A 23,656-nucleotide genomic window follows, 5' to 3' on the forward strand; every position below is an offset into this window, starting at 1 on the left:
CATCATTATAAAAGTAACTAATTACCAGGCAAAGTAACGTTACTTATATTGCGTTACTTAAAAAAAGTTCAAATATTTCAAATAACTTGGATGCCCCCAATAAAACATTTGTTGAATGAATTAGACACTAAAGAGAAACCACTAATTTTGTCCCTTACGAAAATTAACCATGGTTTTGCTACAGTTAAAACCAAAAAAACATGGTTACTGCAGTAAAGCCATGGTTACCACAAAATAACCATGGTTTTGACAACAAACCATAATTCACTATGGTTACTGTAGTAAAACCATGGTTTTACTGATAGCAATCAATACGCCAAAAAACAATGGTTACTGCACTTTTACCACAAAAACCCCTGGTTAATTTTCGCAAGGAGTGGCAGCATGTGTGACGATGTGGGGTGCTTTATTAGATCAGAATTACAGACGTGAAGAGGCTCTTTCTTACTCTGCATAAGTTGCACATTACATAAACATTCTTGCGTTTCACCTCAACGATGGAAAAGTAGTGCTTATTATACTTTGTGTTTGCGACTGCTACCTTTGAGTTTGTTGTACTTGTCATCATCGCTCTGTCATTGCGGGTGTGGGACTCGCAGACTGCAGCGCGAGGTCCGGGCTGCCTGTGAGTTGGTAGCAGCATCAGCCGCTGCTCGTTGAGAAGAGAGAGCGATACATGCTCTCGCGTCAGTCCCACGCCAGAAAAGATCGCTAGATTTGTCCTAGTCGCTTTTAGTAAATAAAGTCGCTAAAGGGGTTTAGAAAGTTGCTAAACTTAGTAACAAAGTCACCAAGTTGGCAACACTGCACTGAACTTCTCGGACTGTGCATGTGTTTGCATATGATCTCTGCCTGCCTCTGGTTGGCTAGTGATGGAAATTAAGCCAATCATCACCGCTTATGTGGTTGTCCCACCCCCTCTAACACACACTCACACCAATCAGCATCAGTTATGTGTCTCTCAGCCCCCAACACACACACACACTAGAGACAAACATTGCCTGTCTGCATGAGAGAACTTACTCTGGTGAAAATCGCTTTAGTGAGATTAATTATAGTAACGCGCAGCATTTATTGTCAATAACGGTAACGGCGTTATAACGGGAGAAACAGTAATTTATTTGATTACTCGTTACTGAAAAAAATAACGCCGTTAGTAACACCGTTTATTTATAACGCCGTTAGTACCATCACTGGTCAGTTTCACGTATTGGTTAATCAACTGTTTTTCCTATTTTCTTACAATTGTCGCTTCGGTTTGGGGTTAGAACAACTTTCTATTACATAAAATGACATCCTTAACCAAACCCAACTCTAACCCTAAGCGACAATGGTTTAAAAAGGATACGAAAAAATAGTATAAACCAATACTTAAAGTGACATCCTAATGCAAACAGCAAATCTAACCCCAAACTGAAGCGACATTTGTGAGATCAGGTTATATTTTGCTATGGCGAAGACATATGGCCAATAGAGTAGAGTAAATACTTGGCTTTGTCCAAAACTGCCTACTAAGCAGTAGGCGAGGCGAGTAGTATGTTCGAAATCATAGTATTCAAAAAACAGAATGCGAAAAGTACCCGGACGAACTAGTACTTCTGGCAAGATCCTGAAGTGTTCATTTGATGGACATTTCACTATCCCGTGAGCCCCTGACAGAGGAGCTATCTAACTAAGTAGAAGAAGGAGAGGCGTTGTTTTATTCAAAAATGTATTTGCAAAATACATATTAAACAGCTGTCCCACTCCCTTGTGGTTAAATTGTGCTTGTTTGAACGATATCCCTTGTGGTTAAATCGCACTTGTTTGACATCATCCCAGTTAACAACTTACTTGTTGTTGTTGATGACGTATGATACGTTATGTATCAAAATGGTGTATTTAGTACATCCAAATTCATTTATAATATTCATGTTCATACTATAGTTCCTACTGTTTTAACGGTCGATGAGTAGGTACCTCATCAAATTTATGTACAGTCACAGTACTGTATGCGATTTCGGATGCAGGGTTGATCTTTGCAGGCTTACCTGTTCCCACAACATTAAATTACAGACTGTGTTAAAATAAAGCAATAACCCCCCGCAAAGCAGTGGGTTACCAGTGCATTTTGTAACAGCTAAGGGGCGTTGTTAGGCACGACGCGAAGCATGCTGGAAACCCCAATAGCTGTTATAAAATGCACTGTAACCCCACTGCTTTGCGGGGGTTATTGCCTTTATAAAACGGTTACTTCATTATGCATAACGTTAGCAGGATTTCACAAAATAAATCACAAATAAGTTGTAATTATATTAGTACAAATATTACTCTTCCGCCAAACAAAGTAGTTCCCCAGAATCAAGTGTGGCTGCAACAGAGCGCAGTTCCCAACCAACACAGACGCAGCAAAGACACAATGAAAATATGATTTAAGACTGTGGTGTTTATTTTTATAAATCAACATTCATCTAAAATATACATTAACATTTATATCGTGCAACTGTTGAAGTGATGATCAAATATGCTTGGAAGCATGCTTAACTTTAACTCTTTCCCCGTCAGTGTTTTTTTTTAAGTTGCCAACCAGTTTTATTATAATGCCTTACAGAAAAATTATATTCTTTAAATTAGGGATGCTCATATCAGTTAATTTTCCCGACCGACAACCGTAGCTTCTAAACCGAACATTAACCGTTAACTTATAAGATTTTAATATGAAATTGTCATTTAGTAAAAATATAGTTGACGGTTGTCTGTGAACTAGTAAAAACAAAACATTTAATTTGAACGTGCAAACAGCAGCGACAGATCAACAACAGAACCAGGATTCATACATTATCAGATATTCATGCAACATTACCTTATTAAAAAGCACGCAATCGGTCCAGAGGATTAATATCCAAAGGGCAGATTGTCTCCGTTTCATCTACCACAGTGATCATTTCTAAAGCAGGACGCTTTTCAGAAAGTTTTGGTTTTGCGTCGTCTTTCTCCGTTTGTGCAAAAAGAGCTAGATGTTTATGGTTAGGGTCAGAGGCCATCAGCGAACGTCTGTCCGGCCCTGCGTTCCAGTTCGTTTTTTAATGAACTTCCCTCGCTAACTTCCCTCAGTCTCGTTCACTCGGATGTACGTCATTGCTTACGTTGTACAAGTGCCCACTACTGCTAGAACACTTAAAGTGGGTTCAAATGGATCGCCCTAAGCCTTGATCACATGGAAAGTGGAGACCGCCCCCTCCATGTGCAAAGTGCGAGTTGCTGAAGTGACATCACAATCGTGTTGCATTGTGGAATATGAAGCTGCATGAAGTGTACATATGAAGCAGACTCGCTCCCTCGGTCAAAATCAAGGGAGCGAGGGTCTGTCCATACAAACTTCCTTCGTTCACTTGACGAAGTGGAACGCACTTCAAAATGGCGACAGGGATTCCCCCGAGGGGAAGTGCTTAGGGAAGTTCGCGAGTGTGTGTCTAAAACTGGAGCGCGCGTCTCCGTTCAGCTTCCAAACACGCATACAAATGATTTCTCATACAAATGATTACTTTATCAGACCGTCAGTGTGAGGATTATGGAGAACAGATGAACCCAAGAGCAGACGATGTCGGGGAAAACAGAAAACACTTTATTAACAAGAAACACAAAGACCCACGAGGGGGTATGAAACATGAAACACGAAATACTTGACAGATAACACTACAACTAGACTGGGTAACTAGACTCTAAATATACATGGAACAAGAGAACTCGACACAACATAACACAATGATCCTGCACAGAACTAAAGATACACTGACATTAAATAGAATAAACCAAACAAGATAACAAGCGGGAACAGGTGATGGGAATAAGTGATAATTAACAATAAGCAGGAGGACGAGGGAGCGGGGACAATTGACAAGACACCGGAGGTACATGCCAAACACAAAAACAAGGCATGAACCTCCACACAAGGCCAGGGACTGCCAGAACTCTGCCACCATGACAAAATACAAATATAACAAGACTTCAAGGCAGAGTCCTGACAGTAGCCCTCCCTCAAAGGACGCCACCTGGCGTCCAAAAAGGGAACACACAAGACAAGAACACATGACAGATAATATACAAGACTAGACTCAGAACACATCAGAATAAAACATAACAAAAAGTGCCAAAAACAGGATAAAAAACAAAACTCAAACTCAAAACAAAAATCAAACACCCTAAAGTCCACAAGAAGCTCAGGACAAAACAGTCCAGGGAGGTGCAGGACAAGGACGCGGCTGGGTCGACCGCGCTGGACGGGTCGGCTGCGCGGGCTCCGGCTCTGGCTGCGCGGACTGCGCGGGCTCCGGCTCTGGCTGCGCGGACTGCGCGGACTCCGGCTCTGGCTGCGCGGACTGCGCGGGCTCCGGCTCTGACTGCGCGGGCTCCGGCTCTGGCTGCGCGGACTGCGCGGGCTCCGGCTCTGGCTGCGCGGGCTCCGGCTCTGGCTGCGCGGACTGCGCGGGCTCCGGCTCTGGCTGCGCGGACTGCGCGGGCTCCGGCTCTGGCTGCGCGGACTGCGCGGGCTCCGGCTCTGGCTGCGCGGACTTGGGCTCGACCATCCCGTGAGCCAGCTCAAACCCAACGGCAGCCAATCCAAGGAACGGACGGATCCAGGTAACAGCCCTACTGAGAACCGGATCGGGCATGGCGGTGGCTCTCCAAAGCTCAGCAAATAGTGCTGAGCGTTCCTGGTCCGTCAGCCAGGATGGAACTGGACCCACTACAATGGGCAGCAGAAGCGAGACAGGAGATGATGCGATGGACCCCGACACCGTCATGACATGAAATAGAATAAACCAAACAAGATAACAAGCGGGAACAGGTGATGGGAATAAGTGATAATTAACAATAAGCAGGAGGACGAGGGAGCGGGGACAATTGACAAGACACCGGAGGTACATGCCAAACACAAAAACAAGGCATGAACCTCCACACAAGGCCAGGGACTGCCAGAACTCTGCCACCATGACAAAAGACAAGTATAACAAGACTTCAAGGCAGAGTCCTGACAGTCAGGGCAGCAATCATTTGTGTCATTTACAGGACATTTACAAATTAAAGATAGAAAAAGTGGCGAAATGTCTGTCGGCTCATGACAACACGCACCATGTATTAACAAATATTTTTTTTATTTTAACTGATAATGTTAATCGGTCATGAATTCTTACCTTCGGTTAACGGTTAAACGGTCAATGTGAACATCCCTACTTTAAATAAAACTTAAAGTATCACATGAAAGAACAGACCATCTGCTTTCAAACAACAACAAAAAAAAACCTTTATCCTACCTTCATTTGTTCTCTTATCACCTCTCAAATTTTCAGAAATAATCAGAGATAATTCAATTTTTGTGAAGAACTTTTGTTAGAGATTGGATTCAGAGCCTGATCAAAACACAGTGTTTTCAGTGTTGAGTGAATACATCAGTGTTTAAGTTGGGTAAGATCGCCACCCAGTGGATAGCGGAAATATGAATTTGAATGAGAAACTCCTCAGGGAGCGTTTTCTCTTTATTGATTAGATGACTCAATATTTATTGACATTTATCTGGATATCGCCATAATTGTGCAATTGTATACAAATTAAAGATATGATTAAAGACTGTTGTGTTTATTTTCATAAATCAGTACGCAGCAACAGTGGCGCAGTGATAATTATGTAATGCGGTCTGAACCGTGGGTTTACCGGGGTATTTTATCACGGCTTAGAACGTGTTTCAACCAATCAGAATGAAGAACCAGAACGAGCCATTTTATCATAGGAGTTTTGTGTCTGTGTTCATCAACTTTTTTGACCAGGTTTTCTTTTAGTGACAGAAAAAGGACTTTGAAGAACATTTTGAAATGGGATTCTCCATCTACTATTGATTTTTTTGGATGGGTTATTGTACTTTTTTCATCAAAATGTATCTTCAAAAGTATGACAGCTCTGTGTGCTTATTTAAGAGATGTCACACTTCATCATTGTTGTCCTCTGGGCTGGGATTTTTTTATTTATATCCTGAGCTGTTTCTGTATTAATTGTGCAGTTATTTGATGTTTACAGAATGCGTGAAGCCTATTGTTATATTACATACTGTACAATGTTAAGATTTTATTATTACAATTATTGTGCAATTTACTGTAACAGAAATGGCTATTAAACTGACACCATATCCATTTCCATATAAGTATGTGTGAAATGCAGCATTTAAGTGTTTGCTTATACGCCACTGCTGTGTCAATATATCATGAGGTGGTTTATACAAAAATGACAGTCAACAGAGCAAGGCTTGTCCAAAATGATCAGCCAGCTTGATTCTTTTAGGTCTGATGATGTCAAGGTTGAGATGGTCTGTGTTTACATGTTTAAATGACAGCAATGGGATTCTTTGATTAGTGATTTTATAGGCGGAGACAAAATGTCTTTCTCAATCGAAGGCATGTACTGTTTTAATTTGGTGCTTAATAAGGTTTTTTTTATGTTAGTGCCACTAAACAATGCGAACAAGAAATAAAGCATGCTTATATGAATAATGCAAGTGATGAAGGAGGGTTCTGGGATTGATCAGAGAAAATTCAGGGACAATGTGGTCTCAGCCTGCTGGGCAATTTTCTACCATCTGTCTCTGCTCTATTTTTTTACTGTCAAACATCTTTTCTACATGATGACATGCTAATGGCATGGTGTATTTAAATATAACGCTTTCAAACTATTTTAATACACACTTACAGCTCTGTACATTCTTTGCATTGTACTAGAAGAAAAATGAAGTAGCGGTCACTAAATAAATAAATAAATAAAAAGACTAATGTCAAATACCATGTTTTACTTTTTATAGGGAGAAATGTATACAATTGAATTGGTGAAACTGTATCATAATCTTTAATCTACTAAAAAACAAATCCAAATTTGCATTCAGAGAGAGTTAAAATAAAATAAAGTAAGAACTGGAGATGGTTAATAATGTGTGACATCGGTAAGCCGCATACTGTATTTTAATTTTAATCCTGGCATGGAACAGCTGACACTTTGCAGAACTTTTATTTATTTTTATTTTTCAATGTAATATTATTACCATCATTTTAGGTTTGCAGAAGAAGTATTAGAAATGTATTAAATTTTATTAGAATTATGTTCCTTGAGAATCAGACCCATGACCCTTGTGGTGTTAGTGTAATGCTCTAACAATTTAGCTGCAGGAACACTATATTATATGCCTAAAATAAAAGTCCCCATCATATAAACCATTTATATTTTTCCATATATAAATGTAATGCCATGCTGGAAAAGCACATGACAGGCTTTGAAGAACAATACCTTCTCATTACGCTGAGATGATTCGTCTCCATGTCAAAAGTAACCATCAGTTGTCTCAACTAATCTCACCCCTCATTGCATTATTAGTAGATTTAGTCTGTCAGACAGTGTTTTGATCCAGCCACTGATCTTGTACTATCTGTAGAGATCTCAACCTGAAAATGTATAAGCATCTCAGTGCACGACTGTGTCTTCAGAAGACCTGGTGGAGATGCTGTCAAATGTAATCACCTGCTACAATACCAACACCCAATTAGAATCAATGAGCTGTCACATCACTGAGCCATCAGAAAATTCACATTAAAAACCCCAGAAAGAAAGAAATTGAAATAAGCTTAAAATTAGCAAATATATTCTCTGGAATGAATGCTTCTGGCACAGAAAAAAAGGAACAAGAAGGTACAAAAAGTGGTCACTGGGGAGGAGTCTTTTCAAAAATTAAAAACCAGTTATTAATTACATCTTCAATCATGTAACGATTTCCATAAAGTATTTAATTATTTATTACTTTCTTAATCCTATTTAGTAAATGATACAAAGATAGACTTGAAACAGCTCGTATAAATCATAAGTACACACTTTTTAAGGTCCAATTCTCACTATTAACTACTTTTGCCTTAATATACTCCTAATTACTGTTTATTATTACTTAGTAGTCGTTCATTTTAAGTATTGGTAGGATTAAGGATGTAGAATAAAGTTTTGCAGAATCAGGCATCAATATGTGCTTTTTGAGTATTAATAAACAGCCAATATCTCATTAATATTAATGATAATAACCAACTGGTTAATAGTGAGAATTGGAAACTATAGAATTGGAGTGTTACCATTATTCTTATTAATTCACCAAAGTACTTAAAGGATAATTCCGGTATTTAACACTTTGAGTCTCATTTCTGGTTTGTTTTGGATGAACTACAGTGATGGACACAGAAATTTTGACAATGGGTCGTGTCTTGAGTTTTTGACTCGTTTAGAAGCGTCTCTTGACTGCTTCAGAATGGAAGTCAATGGCCATGCACAAACATGTCATTAAAACAACACTTAACATTCATTTTCCCAGAAATGAGACTCAAAGTGTTAAATACCGGAATTATCCTTTAAAGTAAGACGGATGCATAAAAACATGCATTTTAACCTTAGACTTTAAATTTTGATATTAAATTTACTATTGTATTATATATAATTGATCTAGTACATACACAGTCTTTAGTTCAATTACATCATTCAACATTCAACTGTAATTAAATTACTAGAATAATAAGAGTAATCCCTTACTTTACTTTTTTAAGGAAAACGTAATTAAATTGCGGAGATCCGTGAGAATGCCACGGAAAAATGAGCACAAAATTCCGTGACTATGCCACGGAAATTCGTGAGATCAGTTTGTAAATTACAGTAACTAAATACTTCGTAATTAGAAGTACACACTGGCCTATCAAAGGTACATATCTATACCATTTTTAAAAGGTCTCAGTGACAACTTTTACCTTTTTTCTGAAAGTGTATTTATACAGTAAGACTGTAGAGTATTAAGATAATAATGTCAGATTTCTTGTCTCAAAGTCTCACAAGCGTCACTGTGAAACAAACTGACAGACCTGAGTATAAGGGTTAACACTACAAGACAGGCTATTGGAAGAGCTGCTCTGTCAGAGAATTAGGACATTTAAAGAAAATCGTGTGGAACTACAGCAAGTGTTTGTTTCTCCAGGCGACAATGATTATTATGATTTCATTGGTGGCTGATGTTGCCTGCATTACAGCAGAGAGTGAAAATGTACACGGTGGATACTAGTTTTAAACAGGGCTGAATAGAGAATTGTATTCACATACTGTATTTCAGTGCCACTATCAAAATTAAAACTGCATTGGATTTTGAACTGAGTTCATTGATGTGAACTGGTAAAGTCATTAGCAAGAGATAAAAGAATATGAGTTGGTCCCAAGTGCACAAGTGTTTAAAGAGTGTCCCTTGAACGAAAGGGCAACGCAATAAATAGATTTAGCCTTTTTGGAGGATCATTCAAATTTAAAAGTGACACCAAATGTCTTTTAAAAATCCCAGTGGCAAGCAATGTATGGTCCTGAACTGTTAGGTCCGCAGGTCTGCTCTGACTAGCAATAAAATTGTGAAAATAAATAGACTTCTAAATAAATAGATACTTCTATCTTTTAATTGTGCAAAAGGCTATGTGACCAATAAGGAATATTGGCACAAATTCATCTGTTACTTTGTAAAAGCTTGCCAAATTATGTAGATTTCAACACAATGAAAACCAAAACTGTTACGTTTTCTATTCAGCCTCATGTGACAGAATTTTTAATATTTTTTCTAAGTGGCTAAATCATAGACATACCTGTCAATCATCCAAAATGTTTTATTTAGAGATGTTGCGGTGACTGAATTTTCCCAACGGTTAATCAGCGTGTAATCAGTGGGTGGGAGGGGCTTATAAGTGCACATGCAGCCATGCGCATTTTACTTTCACCTTTGAATTAGAGGCAAGTGTTTAAATGCAGCGCTTGTGTATGCTGCGTTAAAGGGACACTCCACTTTTTAAAAAAATATTCTCATTTTCCAGATTTTTACTGTTTTGGAATCCATTCAGCTGATCTCCGGGTCTGGCGCTACCACTTTTAGCATAGCTTAGCATAATCCATTGAATCTGATTAGACCATTAGCATCGTGCTCAAAATAACCAAAGAGTTTCTATATTTTTCCTATTTAAATCTAGACTCTTCTGTAGTTACATTGTACTAAGACAGACGGAAAATTAAAAGTTGTGATTTTCTAGGCAGATATGGCTACTCTCCTTCTGTTGTAATAATCAAGATTTTTGCTGCCCTAACATGGCTGCAGGAGGCCCAATGATAGTACACAGCAGCCGAAAATAGTCCCCTTAGTAACTTTCAATAGCAGGGGACTATTTTTGGGCACTGCATAATATCACTGCGCCTGCTGCATCCATTTTATCGCCACATCGCAACTTAAAATTTTCGGTCAGTCTTAGTACACGATGTAACTACAGAAGAGTCAAGTTTTCAAAAAGGAAAAATATTGAAACTCTTTGGTTATTTTTTAACGTGATGTTAATGGCCTAATCAGATTCAATTAATTATGCTAAGCTATGCTAAAAGTGGTAGCGCCAGACCCGAAGATCAGCTGAATGGGTTCCAAAATGGTAAGCATCAGATGTTTAACTCGAGGGGAGCTAGAAAATGAGCATATTTTCAAATTTTTTTTAAATTATTATTATTATTATTATTATTAATAATAAGGAAAAACACAACAACAAAACTATTTACATTTTATAAGACATTTTATAATAACAAAACAAGTAAGCACTCCCGTTCAAAGTAATAATAATAAATTTTTTATATTTTATTTTATAGATAATAATTGCTGTTTGAACACTACCAATGCAAAATGACTTGAAAATCACTGATCTATATTTACATTTATTTACTAACAAGAGCAGACAGTTTCGTGCACTTATGAATGAGGAACTTCACAATCAAATGATTTCTAAGTAATAATGATTACATCCTTATCATATCAGTACTGAATCCCTGTTAATTCACAGAGAATAAGTAAACAGCGTTAGTCCATTAAGCACTATTTTGTAGCTCCACTTCCAACTGTGACTGCAAGACAAATGATTTTTCCAGCACCAGGAGATTCTCTGTGCACTTGATGTTGTGCACTATACAATTCATTAATCCTCATTGTTTTTACAGTATCTGACAAGCCACCATACTGTTCCCGAAAAACACACAAACACTTGCACAAACAAGGTTTTAAGTGTTAAATGTGAACATTTAACTAATTAATCTTATAGCAAACGCAACTGCTACAAAGCCAAGAGCTTGAATGTTTGTTTGCATCAAAGTGTAATCTGAGATATATTGTTGTGATGCTCCGTAATTAGTTGGCGTGAACACACTGTGTACGTGTGATCTTATCACATTGTGCTCGGCACCAACACAAAGCCCTGTTGTACAGGGGAGGTGGTGTAATGAGTTGGGTGCCCCAGGCCTATTGTATGGTAATGTAGGAGGGAGTATGTGCCACTTTCTTTTGTCGGGCACCCCTCCCCCATCGCGTTACTACCGTAACCCCCCTCTTTTCTGTCTGGCCGGGGCAGCTCAGATGAGAGTTGATCCGATTGCCTCAGAACCTCTGGGATGATGGGACGCACTCACACTTTAATCATTTTCTGCTTGATGTTGAACGTCGTGGAGTTTGTGGCAATGATTATGAAAAAGAATAATGATAAATAATACAAAAAGCAGCTGTTCAGATTTTAGGCTGAATCTGCATAATTTTCTGTAGTGGTCCAAGCTGGTTTATATGCTGGTTTGGTCAGTTTTGCCAGGTCCGTGGTTTTCCCATGGAATTGGGCTACTTTATGTTGCTGCAGGTTGAAGGTGGTAGGATTTTGTTCATCAGCTTTCCATCTTAATCGATCTTATTTATGAAAGCAGTGTTTATAAATATTTATAGTGATTTTAGCAAGAAATTGTGTGTCATGCATTAAAGTGAATGTAAAAAATATGCATTTTAGGTCAAATATGTATTTAGGTGGCTGTTTAATGGTAGAATTTACTTGTGGATGTTCAACATCATGAAAAGTAAGGTGCTCCAAAGATATTAACAAATAAGTTTTCAATTATATTTTGACCACTGAACTAGAAAATCTCCCTGCTTTTCATTTTAAAAATCTTGTCACCTTAATCAAATGCCCTTTTGCAGCAAGACCATACATGTTGATTCCTGCCCACTGTTACAAATAGGCAGTCTGAAGTGTGGTTGCCAGGTCCTGGATAATTATTTACTACTGAATGGGCATGACTGGATGAGAGTGCTCTGCCAAATCAATGAAACTATGGCCTCCGTTTCACTCTGTGAATGGCCGAGACTGTATTCATCTGTTGCCAAATGAACCACACTATGGTGGCTGATACCAATGAGCTTATTATTGGCACATCAAAATAGTTTGAGAATTAGGTTTATTTAAGAGGTCAAGTTGAGGTTAACCTGTGTGCAATATAGCTTCTTTAAAAGCTACGGCATTGAAATGTACTCAATAGCTCAAAGACTGTTACCCAAAATACCAAATTAGGGTGGCACACTGGCTCAGTGAGTAGCACTGTTGCCTCATAGCAAGAAAGTCTCTGATTCAAGCCTTGGCTTTGTCAGGAGGCCTTCTGTGTGAAGTTTGCGTGTTTTCACTGTGGGTTTCCTCCCATAGTCTAAAAACATGCAGGTTAGGTCAGATTGCTCCTCTTTCAACATGTGTACAGTTAGTATATATCAACTTGTGTATCCACCTGTTTCTTGACGTAAATGTGGGCACCGCCATCTTTGAGCTTTCCTGTTTATGACTTCCGGTGAGCCACTAAAGCTAATGGTAGTCTATTGGGATGGACACAAGTGTGCCGTTTTGACTGGCTGTTTAATGTTTATTATGAAATCCAGGAAGACCAACATAATTTATGCAGTTAGGGGTTGCCATAATAGCTAATACAAACACAGTAAATCTCTACAAACATTGTTTTAACCATAATTCATGCACAAGAACTGAATGTGTATGTGGCGCACATGCACTCATGATCCATGCAGTAAAACCTTTCATGGAAACTGCCAGTAAACAATAAATACAATAATTGTTTAAAAAAAATGATACTGATTAAAAAATATGCTGATTTAGCGAATTTATTTATTCTGCTACTATATATTATTACAAATATGCGATTACAGAACAGAATATATACGACATAATCTGCTTAGTTAATGTTTATAATAGTTCGTTATGTGTTTGAGCGTACATTTGTTATGTTTTAAATGAAAAAGCAAATACTTTAAAAAGTAAGCAAATAATTTCATAAGCTCATGTCTCCACCTAGTGCGTCAGAAGTAGAGGTCGACCGATTTATCGGCCGGCCGATTAATTGGCCGATTTTTGGCATATTTTAAAAAATCGGCTTTCGCCGATTTTGCTGCAAAATTAGGCCGATTAATAGGCGGGCGCATCTGCGGGCACCTAAGCGCTGTTGTAGAACTCGTGACGCTGCCTCTTGCTGCAAGCAGATCGCTCCCGTCTCGTGTGTGTGCAGCCGTGCCTTGTTCACAAACAGCTTTACTAAATGATGGCGGATCGTGCGAATTAAGCAGCCAGTACAACAGCGCGACGGGCTTATGTCTCGCGGTGCACTGTCCGTGCAAAGATTAGGCTCATTTCATGTGATTAATGAGTGATGATGAGTTTTGTTTGCGTGACAGAGAGAGAAGAGCCGCGCGTGCACGCTTTCTGTCTCCCTGCTTTAATTACTCAAAACAAAACTGACTCGATGGCGAAAGGTCGGAAGACCAAATCATAGCCACAAAGGAAATGTTTTTCGTGTTGTTACAGTAACACTTTGTTTACAGTTTTGCGCTGCTCAGCCTGGATTATAACACAGCGCGTCCGATTCGCGAACTGACTCCTTTGAACGGATTCGTTTGAATGAACGGTTGAAACAACAGATCTGTCCCAACACTAAACTCACAAGACGTCACTGTCAGCACAATCAGTCACTTATAACGTCTCAGAAATGAGAATGTAAATGTGTTTAGAAAGATTTGCTTGTTGTCTCAACTAAAAACCATAGACATTTACTATGTTAACTTTATGATGAATAAATGTTTTATCAGGTCTACCAAATAAGGATTTTATCCTACAAAGCAATAAAAGCCATGGTAAAAAACTGATCAAAGATGATGACAGCAGAGTGTCAGGTAATATCTGTGTCTGATAAATGCATGGTGCAGATGAGGTTGTAAAACTCTTCAGAAAGTCATAATTTTTTTAATACTTTGACTTAAATAGTGAAATTTTTGCATTTAAAATATCTGCTAATAATGATGAGAACATTTTGATTATTATGTACATATAGAAAATCGGACAAACATATCGGCCATCGGCTGCCCTGATTTCTAAAAAATCGGCACCGGCATCGGCCAGAGAAAAAGCATATCGGTCGACCTCTAATCTTCACATATCAAGCCACTTCTTAATTTCATCCTCACACTGGTTCATACATGGCAGGTGTAGTAAATATTAACTGTTTAAATAAATTTTTTTTATCTGCTTATAAACTCTTAAATATGGGTATTTTTATTAAAAAAAAAATTTGCAAAAAGCTGAAATAATTGCGTTTTTGTGAAGGAATTTTATTAGAGATCAGATTCAGAATGATTATCAAAACATACACAGAGTTTAAAATTAGTAAATGACATTTTTGACATTTTTCAGTTTTTTCATAATTTGGGTAAGTGGATAATCGAGGTATTGCAGATTAACATAAAAATTCATCAGGAACACTTTTTTATGCAAATGTTTTCTCTTGACGAGGTAACTCGTCAATGGCGGGGAAAGAGTTAAATAAAATAGCAATATGAATACATATATTTTAGGGATGCACCGAAATGAAAATTCTTGCCCGAAACCGAAAGCCGAAAAAGAGGAAACCAAGGCCGAAAAACCTAAACCGAAATAAATTATTATGACAATTATTAGTACAAATGCATTTATGGCTATCACTGTGTACTAACTTTACTAGGGGTGTGTGATAGATCACAAAACTCACGGTTTGGATCACATTACAGTTTTTGAGGCACGGATCGGATTATTTTTCAGATCAGCAAACATTGCAAACATTTATAAAAAAGAACAAAGTTGCACATTAGGGCTAACATTAGCATTAGGTACAGAAATCGAATTAAATGAGTCATAACACTGTCTTTATTGTATAAATTTAATATATTATTATTTTTAGAGCTACAGAAGTGATTTTGGTCTTGGGTTGTTTGATTAACATTAATGACATAGACTTAAGTAGGTTAATTGAGGTTACTGTCTCTTTAAATAAGCAGAGACTGGTTTCTGACTGTAATCAATACATACACTTAAGACATAAACAAATGTTTTTATTAGAAAAAGAATACTTTGGAGATAATTTTGTTGATATGTGCCCTGTCAATAACAGAAAGATTTTACGTTCGCTTGTTTGCTTTTCTCTCGTGTGTGCACTATTGAGGGCACTTAAACGCGCCCGCACACAGAGACCGATGGCGAGTCCCAAACAGCGCAGCATGCAAACGTTACGTTGTTTTTCATTGGTTTATTCGGCACATGTATGTTAATGGACTACAGTATGAGACACTTTGCGTGACTCTCTCTAAAGTTTACACATCAAGAGTTCTGATCTTTGAAGGGCGTACTCACTGTGATGATCACATCTGGACCGGACACAACCGCATGTGGCTCGTGCGTACAGACAACTGCTCACTTTAGCGCCTTTTTGCGGTTAAAAAACATCCACACCGCATACATGTTGCTTCAGACAAGCACGTGCAGGTTGCGGTTTCTGTTTGCGTCATCACAACATTTCGGCCGTATTGTTTCGGTGATAAAAATCTTTCGGCTGAAAACCCAAAATGCTCTTTTGGACCATTTTCGGCCAAAAATTTTCAGTGGCCGAATATTCGGTGCATCCCTAATATATTTATACATATAAACTGAGTAACCATGTTCACATCTTCGTGTTAGCACATATAATTTTTTTATAAATAGTAATAAATGGTAGAATTATAAATATGTCTACATATTTAAGGTAGTTTATTGATAAAGATGGCCCTGTATCAGATTTTTTTGTGTTTTACAGCCTTCTTTTCTTTCTCCATTAGGCATAATACTTTTATTTAGTCATGTGGGAACACAGCTTATTAGACTTCGTATGAGTGTTTTAAGTTGTGTGCAAATCTAGCACTGCTATTGTAGGAAATCAGGTTACAGTTTGTGGAATGCATTAATATTAGTCTATCCTCAAAACCCACAGCCGAAGCTCCACTTCCTGAGCTTCCTTTTTTTTCTTCTCTATTAGTAGCCCTCAGGCTCGGTCTGTGTGAGATGTGTCAGATTCTCCATTGTTGCACTGATTTTGTTGACGTACGGTAAATGGGTCATTGCGCTCAAACAGAACTTGCTTGGATTGTAATGGCAACGTCACTGACCGATTAAACGCCCGGATGAGTCGGTTCATGCAGAATGCTAAATGATCATATAAAATGTATTTAAATGTGAATGTAATAAATAAATGCATGCATGTTTGCACTAAGCAACATGAAATTAGAATAAACATATACCATATTAAAATCAGAAACCTATTTAACTTTACAGTTCAAATGTGACGTTGTTTCTATCATTTAGGTTTTGTCTGTGATCTGGGCTGTTATTCAGGTCTTGTGTTTTAATACGGTACTGGAATAGGCCTTAATGGGGTTAATGGAAGAAGCAGCTCTGTATTTTAATTAGCCACCCGTGCAACACTTTACAGCCACGCCTGCTCTTTTCTCTCCCTTTGAGAGCTACAGTAACCATTAGATAATTATGACCTTTGACCTCAATGTGTAGTGGATGGGGGGGCATATCCCCTCAGGACTGTTTGACAAAAGTCTGGCAGATGGAGCGAATGAACGAGAGGGATACGGATGGGATGGCTGTGCCAGGAGGACTCCCTTTTGTTGTTGTACAGCAGAAGCAGGACACGCTACATTGCCCTAGTCAAGCTCTTTGTTGGATCAGTCAATTAGACCAGAGTGGCTTGGTGTTTTAATGTTACCTCGTTTTGTTTTTGTAGGCACGATTATGAAGGGAGTTAACCAACTTGTCATACAGATTCCTTTATAGAGAAATGATAAAATAGGAGCCTGGTTTGAAGACCTGGCAGGTCTATTTATTTTGATTTTAAGGTTTTTAAAGCTTGTTAATTTTGCTTTTCTTAATGATTGACTGTTAGTTGCATTTTATTTGCATTTTGCATTGTCTCTCCGTTTTTTTTTCAATAGTTGAAAACACTTTTTGTCTGTCAGGAGTGCTAATAGACTTCTTTTGGACGATGCACATCAATGGACACTGTTCATTTTAAGGAGACCCAAGAAAAAATAGACAAAGAGAATAAAGAAAAGATAGAGAGAAATGGAGGGGGCTTGTGGTGAGAGAGTTGAATTATTGATAGTGATGGCAAGCCCCTCTCTGTGTCGCGCTGCACTGGTTTTGAATAATGGATGACGCCTCCTGCATGCGCTGGGCTCGCTCGCACATTTGTCTCTCTGCTGTAACGTATGCTTACCCAAGCCTATTGATGAAAAAGCCAAACGCCAATCGCTGAAGAATCAACATATGTTCACTGTATGACAGGAACAGACCGGTGATTAAAGTGATTCTGAAGAGAATCTTGGTCTGGTGACAGTTCTATACATGGAGCATGCTCCATTGTTTATTATTGGTGACCCAGGTAACTATAGTGCAGTGGCGGCCGGTGACTTCTTTTTTTGAGGGAGCTCGATGCGAAGTTCGTCACAACATGTATGTAGCCCATCATGTGTGTGGTTCTTAATTTCCAAATGTGTGTTCTGTGCGTCAAGTGATCCTATGTGCATCACATGTCTTGTCAAAATAAGTGCCTGCTGCAGACGCGTCTAAAGGGTTTATGATAAAAGAGACGCTCGCGTTTGCCAGATACTAGCATAATCTCATGCGTAATCAGAGTTTACTGTTAAAGGAACACGCCCAGATTTTGGGAATTTAGCTTATTCAACGTATCCCCCAGAGTTAGATAAGTCCATACATACCTTTCTCATCTCCGTGCGTGCTGTAACTATGTCTGACGCAGCCCCCGCTAGCTTAGCTTAGCACAAAGACTGGAAGTGAATGGCTCCAGCTGGGATACTTCTCCCAATAAGTGACAAAATAACGCGAACATTTTCCTATTTATATGTTGTGATTTGTATAGTCACACCGTGTACAAATAACAAGGTGATATGAGATACAGCGATCTTTTAAAGGACAAGTTCGGTATTTTACACTTAAAGCCCTGTTTTCAGATTGTTTATGATGAAATAGAACGGTTTTAACTGACATTTTTTGACTGTTTAAAACACACTCACATTCATGATTTTATGGTAAAATGACACGCGTCAATCCACGAGCATTTAAACCCCCCCCCCCCCCACAGACGGTTATGTGACGAACCGTCACATTTGACTCACGTCATAACCGTCATCACCAATTCTGAAACCGGCACAGCCCTAGTTACAGTATACCTACACTATAAGTATGTATCTGTTATTACCAAGAACTTATCTAGAGTTACATAATATCTACCAAGTATGTACCACTGGTAAGTACAGTAATGATACTAATTAATTACCATGTAGATACCTAAAAGTAAGTACCACACATTTGTCGGTAAGTTCAACCTATTTACCATATATGTACAAGGTAAGTACACGTACTGTAAAATAAAGTGCTACCGATTTTTTTATCAGAATGGTCATTAATTGACTTTCAGTGAACATGTCAAACTAGCGACCAAAGATGACCCAGGAATCTTTCACGAAATCATAACCTCAACTTTACAGTGTGCTTTACAGTGTTCAATTATTTGTGTTAAAGGACCAAAGCAGCACTGCTTCTCCTGATGTAATGTCAACAGAGTTCAGTTAAGTACGGTCTCTAGTTTGTGACCCAATGTCTTCTGAGTCACATTGATGCCTGTGACAGCTGACAGCTGGGTTAAATAAGAAAACAATGTTTAGCTCATCTGTCCTCACAGCAACAGAAATACTTGTATCTCCCGATTCACTTTGATCTGTATTTAGACTACATAATACAATAAAAATGCTGAACAAGATCATTGACACACAAAATCATCTTCTTTTGTTTTGCCATGTTTGAAATATGTGAAAAAGAGTTTATGTGCTTCCACTGATCAACGTCACAAAATGTGTCTACTATGATAGACTATACAAGACACAAGGGCCCTGATGCTTATTGCCAAACTGATATATAAATATGTCAAATATGTCAAACTGATAGTGCCAACATCAGGCTATTATGTTGTCTGAAACAGAAATAGTGGTCTACCGTGCGTAAAGCACTCTATTGAAACTCGGGTAATAAAACTAAATACCTGTCGTAATGTTTGTAATGCTTGCAATTATAGAGCATCCACCTAGGAAACGACTTATCGTAAATTCTTCAAATGCAGTACAGTCACTGGTCAGCAGCAGCTTGTTAAATGTATTTCATTAATTACTTTAATCTCAGAGGATGGCTCTATTCAACCTTTGCTTATTGAGCTATCCAATTAACAACATTTGTGTGAAACTGAAAAGAGCAGGAAGCAATCAACACAGTCCTTGCTAATTCACAGATTTTAATGAAAGCCTGCCGTATTTGGCTCCCCTACCTGTCAATCCCAAAAGTATTATGAAAAATTTTGAGGAGGAAGCCTTTGGGTCTCTGACCAATTGACAATACATACTGTACACTGCAAAAAAAAATTTTTTCAAGAAAAAAAGCTTAGTATTTTTGTCTTGTTTTCACTAAAAATGTCTAAAAATCCTTAAATTAAGATGCTTTTTCTTGATGAGCAAAATGTCCCAAGAAAATAAGTCTAGTTTTTAGACCAAAATTTTCAAATTTAAGTGATTTGTGCATAAAACAAGCAAAAAAAAAAAAAAAAAAAAAAAATCTGCCAATGGGGTAAGCCAATTTTTCTTGAATTGTTCTCGAATGTAGTGTTTAGGAAAAATGTTTAAGATTTTTTGCCTACCCAATTGTCAAATTTTTTTGCTTTGTTTTATGCACAAAATCACTTAAAGGTATGTAAGAAATGTATATCAATTAATCATCAAATGGCCCTGATATGTCACTAGACATTAAGAAATCATTTTCATTTCAAATACTTATATCACTGACAACAGTGGTCTGGCAAAGATATTTTCATTTAAAAAGTGGAGTTGCAGCCCTCAACTGATGTTTATGTTGTCATTTTGTGTATTGGCCACCAGTTATGTGATTGCAGTACCAGTTTTAGCCACAAGTTTTGTTATTGCAATACCAGTTTTGGCCACAATCCTACATACTGTTCCTTTAAATTTGATATTTTTGGTTTAAAAACTAGACTTATTTTCTTGTGTCGTTTGGCTCATCAAGAATTAAGAATTGTTAGATATTTTTACTGAAAACAAGACAAAAATACTAAAAAAAAGTTTTCTTGAAAATCATTTTTTACAGTGTATGACTACAAGCAGTGTACCATCAGATGTATCTCTAGTATTCACATGCTGTAGTTAAAATATCTTAGCGACAGACAATTTACTTTTGTTAATTTGCTCCTAGGTTCAATATTGATAGGCTTGGTGAATTTGCATTTCACCTCTTTAGCATTTCTTGTATTGTTGTTTATATGCTTTCCACAGAAATCATTTGCAGCAGTGATAAAAAGCCATACACTGATCACAGCCTACTTCAGACCTTTTTTGTTTAGATGCAAGGAAATTCAATTTTCGGTTACTTACACATAGAGCGGCGGTTTCCCGGACATGATTTAGGTTAATCCAGGATTAGACCTTATATTAGGTCATTAAAGAAATACATACCTCAAACATGCAGTTTAGTCCCCTGTCTGGGAAATCGCCCCAAAGATTCAACCCAGTGAGAGTGACAGGTAATTGGAAAGTTGTTTTTTTGTAAAATGTTTATATCATGTCTTTTATCAAATGATTTGCTGAAGAAATGTAGTGCTTTGTGTACTGAAATTGGGTGACAATTTGGTGACTTGTATTCAAAATGTAATCATAATTTTCTCACATTTATATCAATGCATCATTTCGTGAATCAGTCATAAAAATGAATTTATTTGTTCACATTTGTGTAAAATAACACTGTATGCTAACTATACTTTCCCTTTTGCTGATGCATGCATATGCATAGCTGTATGGGTGACTAATTGAATAAATGAACCGTAGAACGTACAGGCTAGTCAATTGCCCTCTTGTATATCCACTAACATTGTAAGTCTGAAGATTCAAGCCAACCCAATCCCTTGGCAGACCGTTATGCGTGCTTTATAAGTAATGGGGCAATGGGAAGACTTTATAGGGGATAAACACTGTGAGGTCCCTGGTGGTTTTAGAGTGGTGCTTCTGATTTCCGATATTTGTGGTTAGCACAGAGCTTACTACTGGACAGGGCTTTCTTCTGCTCTGAGTGTATGCGTGTGATGTGAGTATAGGGGCAGCCCTTACAATAAGCAATAATTATAGCCAAAAGCAAATTTACATTAATTGCAGATGCTCCAGCTTCCATAACTCTTTAATTATTATAAACAGCATACTATAATCTCCAACCAGGCTGCCCAGGTGTTCCCGATCCATGTAGCTAATTGAAAAGCCACTTGTGTCTTTTATAATCCATCAAGGATGGTCATGCCAAATCCAAACCAGTCAGTGCTAATTGAGCAAACGTGAGAAGCAATCTGTCAAACACACAGCTCAAAGTAAAAAATAAATCACAATGATGGGAGTTAAATTATAAATGATGTTTGTTGAGTGGCTCATATGGAAACGTAATAGATGTCAGTGCTGATGTACCGCGTGCACATCAGTTGAATGATGCTGAGGTTCTCACTTTCACGGATGTCAGCTTGGCTCCTCCCTCTGTATCTGCTATATTGTTGATCTGCGGACACTCAGCGTGCCATTAGTAGCACACTGGGGAGCTGCTTCGTATTCCAGTCAGGCCAGCGGCGGACTGTGGCTAACTTGGAGCTCTGCATCTGATGTAGTATATATGCGATGGTGGCTGCTTGGCTTTGTGTTTAAGATGGTAATGCATTACTCTCGACATCAGAGTATAAAACCATTTGTTTACAAGCACGACTCTCTAACCATTTGGCCACAACTGCATCATTATGGTAGAAATGTGGCAGCTCAGCAGCTCTGTTAGAGTCCAGCAGTGTTAACAAGAATTTTCAATTTTATGCCAGACTAATATAACACAAAATATGGTAATAAATGAAAATGTCAACAACATTGCTAGATTTATAAAGTCAATAGTCTGGTCTGTTGGATTTTGCCTTAGAAGCTTCAGGTTCGTTTTATTCCAGCTTGCATTTGGAGCAAGAATATTCAGAATATTCCATTTTCTTAAAAGAAAAATCCAGATTATTTACTCACCACCATGTCATCCAAAATGTTGATGTCTGTCTTTGTTCAGTCGAGAAGAAATTATGTTTTTTGAGGAAAACATTGCAGGATTTTTCTCATTTTAATGGAGTTTAATACAGCCCAACATTTAATACTTAACTCAACACTTAACAGTTTTTTTCAACGGAGTTTCAAAGGATTATAAACAATCCCAAACGAGGCATAAGTGTCTTATCTAGCGAAACGATTGTCATTTTTTTGACAAGAAAAATAAAAAATATCCACTGTTAAACCACAACTTCTCGTATATAGATCCGGATGTGATGCGCCAACGTGACCCCACGCAATACGTCATTACGTCAAGAGGTCACAGAGGACGAACGCGAAACTCCGCCCCAGTGTTTACAAATGCGTTGAAAGAGGACCGTTCCTACGTTGTTGTATGTCAACTGATACTAATTAATGTCTTTGTGTCAGTTTATTGTTTAAAATGGTCCGCAAATGTGCGTTTTATATGTAACACGTGACCTCTCTACGTCACTACGCATTTACGTTAGGTCGCGCTGGACCGGACCTAGACGAAAAGTTGTGGTTTAAAAGAGCATTATTTTTTTCTTGTCAAAAATGACAATCGTTTCGCTAGATAAGACCCTTATGCCTCGTTTGGGATCGTTTATAGTGCTTTGAAACTCCGTTGAAAAAACTGTTAAGCGTTGAGTTAAGTATTAAATGTTGGGCTCTATTAAAGTCCATTAAAATGAGAAAAATCCTGCAATGTTTTCCTTAAAAAACATAATTTCTTCTCGACTGAACAAAGAAAGACATCAACATTTTGGATGACATGGTGGTGAGTAAATTATCTGGATTTTTCTTTTAAGAAAATTGAATATTCCTTTAAGAAAATATATTGTAAGTGGCAAGTATTCCAAGATTCCTTCTCTTTGGAATGTTGGCTGAAGGTGCACAATGCTTTTTCAAGTCTAAAGTTGGCATGTGAAAGTAGAGATGCCATTTGTAGGTAAGCTTTTACATCTGCCCTGTTGTTAAAGGGAAACTTCACCCATTTGCATTAAGCTTTGTACCGTTAGAACCCCAGTCATGTTTTTGAATGGTCGTGCACCATTCCCTCAGTTTCCCCTGAGAGGGGAGAAATACTGATTTCAGTGAGGCACTTCCTTCTTTCAATGATGTAAAAATCGTCATTTTGCGTCATTGAAAGAAGGAAATCCTGTATCTCTATTGAGTGTGAAAGACTACAGACACTCATTCCTCATTTTTCCAAGGTGGGGGCTATGGGTGGGACCCACTCAC

General features: G+C 38.0%; 1 protein-coding gene across 4 annotated transcripts in view; it reads left to right on the forward strand.

Moving 5' to 3' along the window:
* The window catches only part of gpm6ab (glycoprotein M6Ab), an 84,134-nt gene that overhangs the window by 32,803 nt on the left and 27,675 nt on the right, over nt 1-23,656 (forward strand). The window contains exon 1 of one of the 4 annotated variants that reach the window (XM_073862803.1): nt 11,685-11,736. The exons of the other annotated variants lie outside the window; for them this stretch is intronic. Within the exon in view, the coding sequence (XP_073718904.1) occupies nt 11,700-11,736 (37 nt within the window). The 5' untranslated portion in view covers nt 11,685-11,699. Of the gene's footprint in view, nt 1-11,684; nt 11,737-23,656 lie in introns of those variants that run through there. 4 annotated transcript variants of the gene reach the window in all.

The sequence above is a fragment of the Misgurnus anguillicaudatus genome, chromosome 3, assembly GCF_027580225.2.
Source record: "Misgurnus anguillicaudatus chromosome 3, ASM2758022v2, whole genome shotgun sequence".
NCBI lineage: Eukaryota > Metazoa > Chordata > Actinopteri > Cypriniformes > Cobitidae > Misgurnus > Misgurnus anguillicaudatus.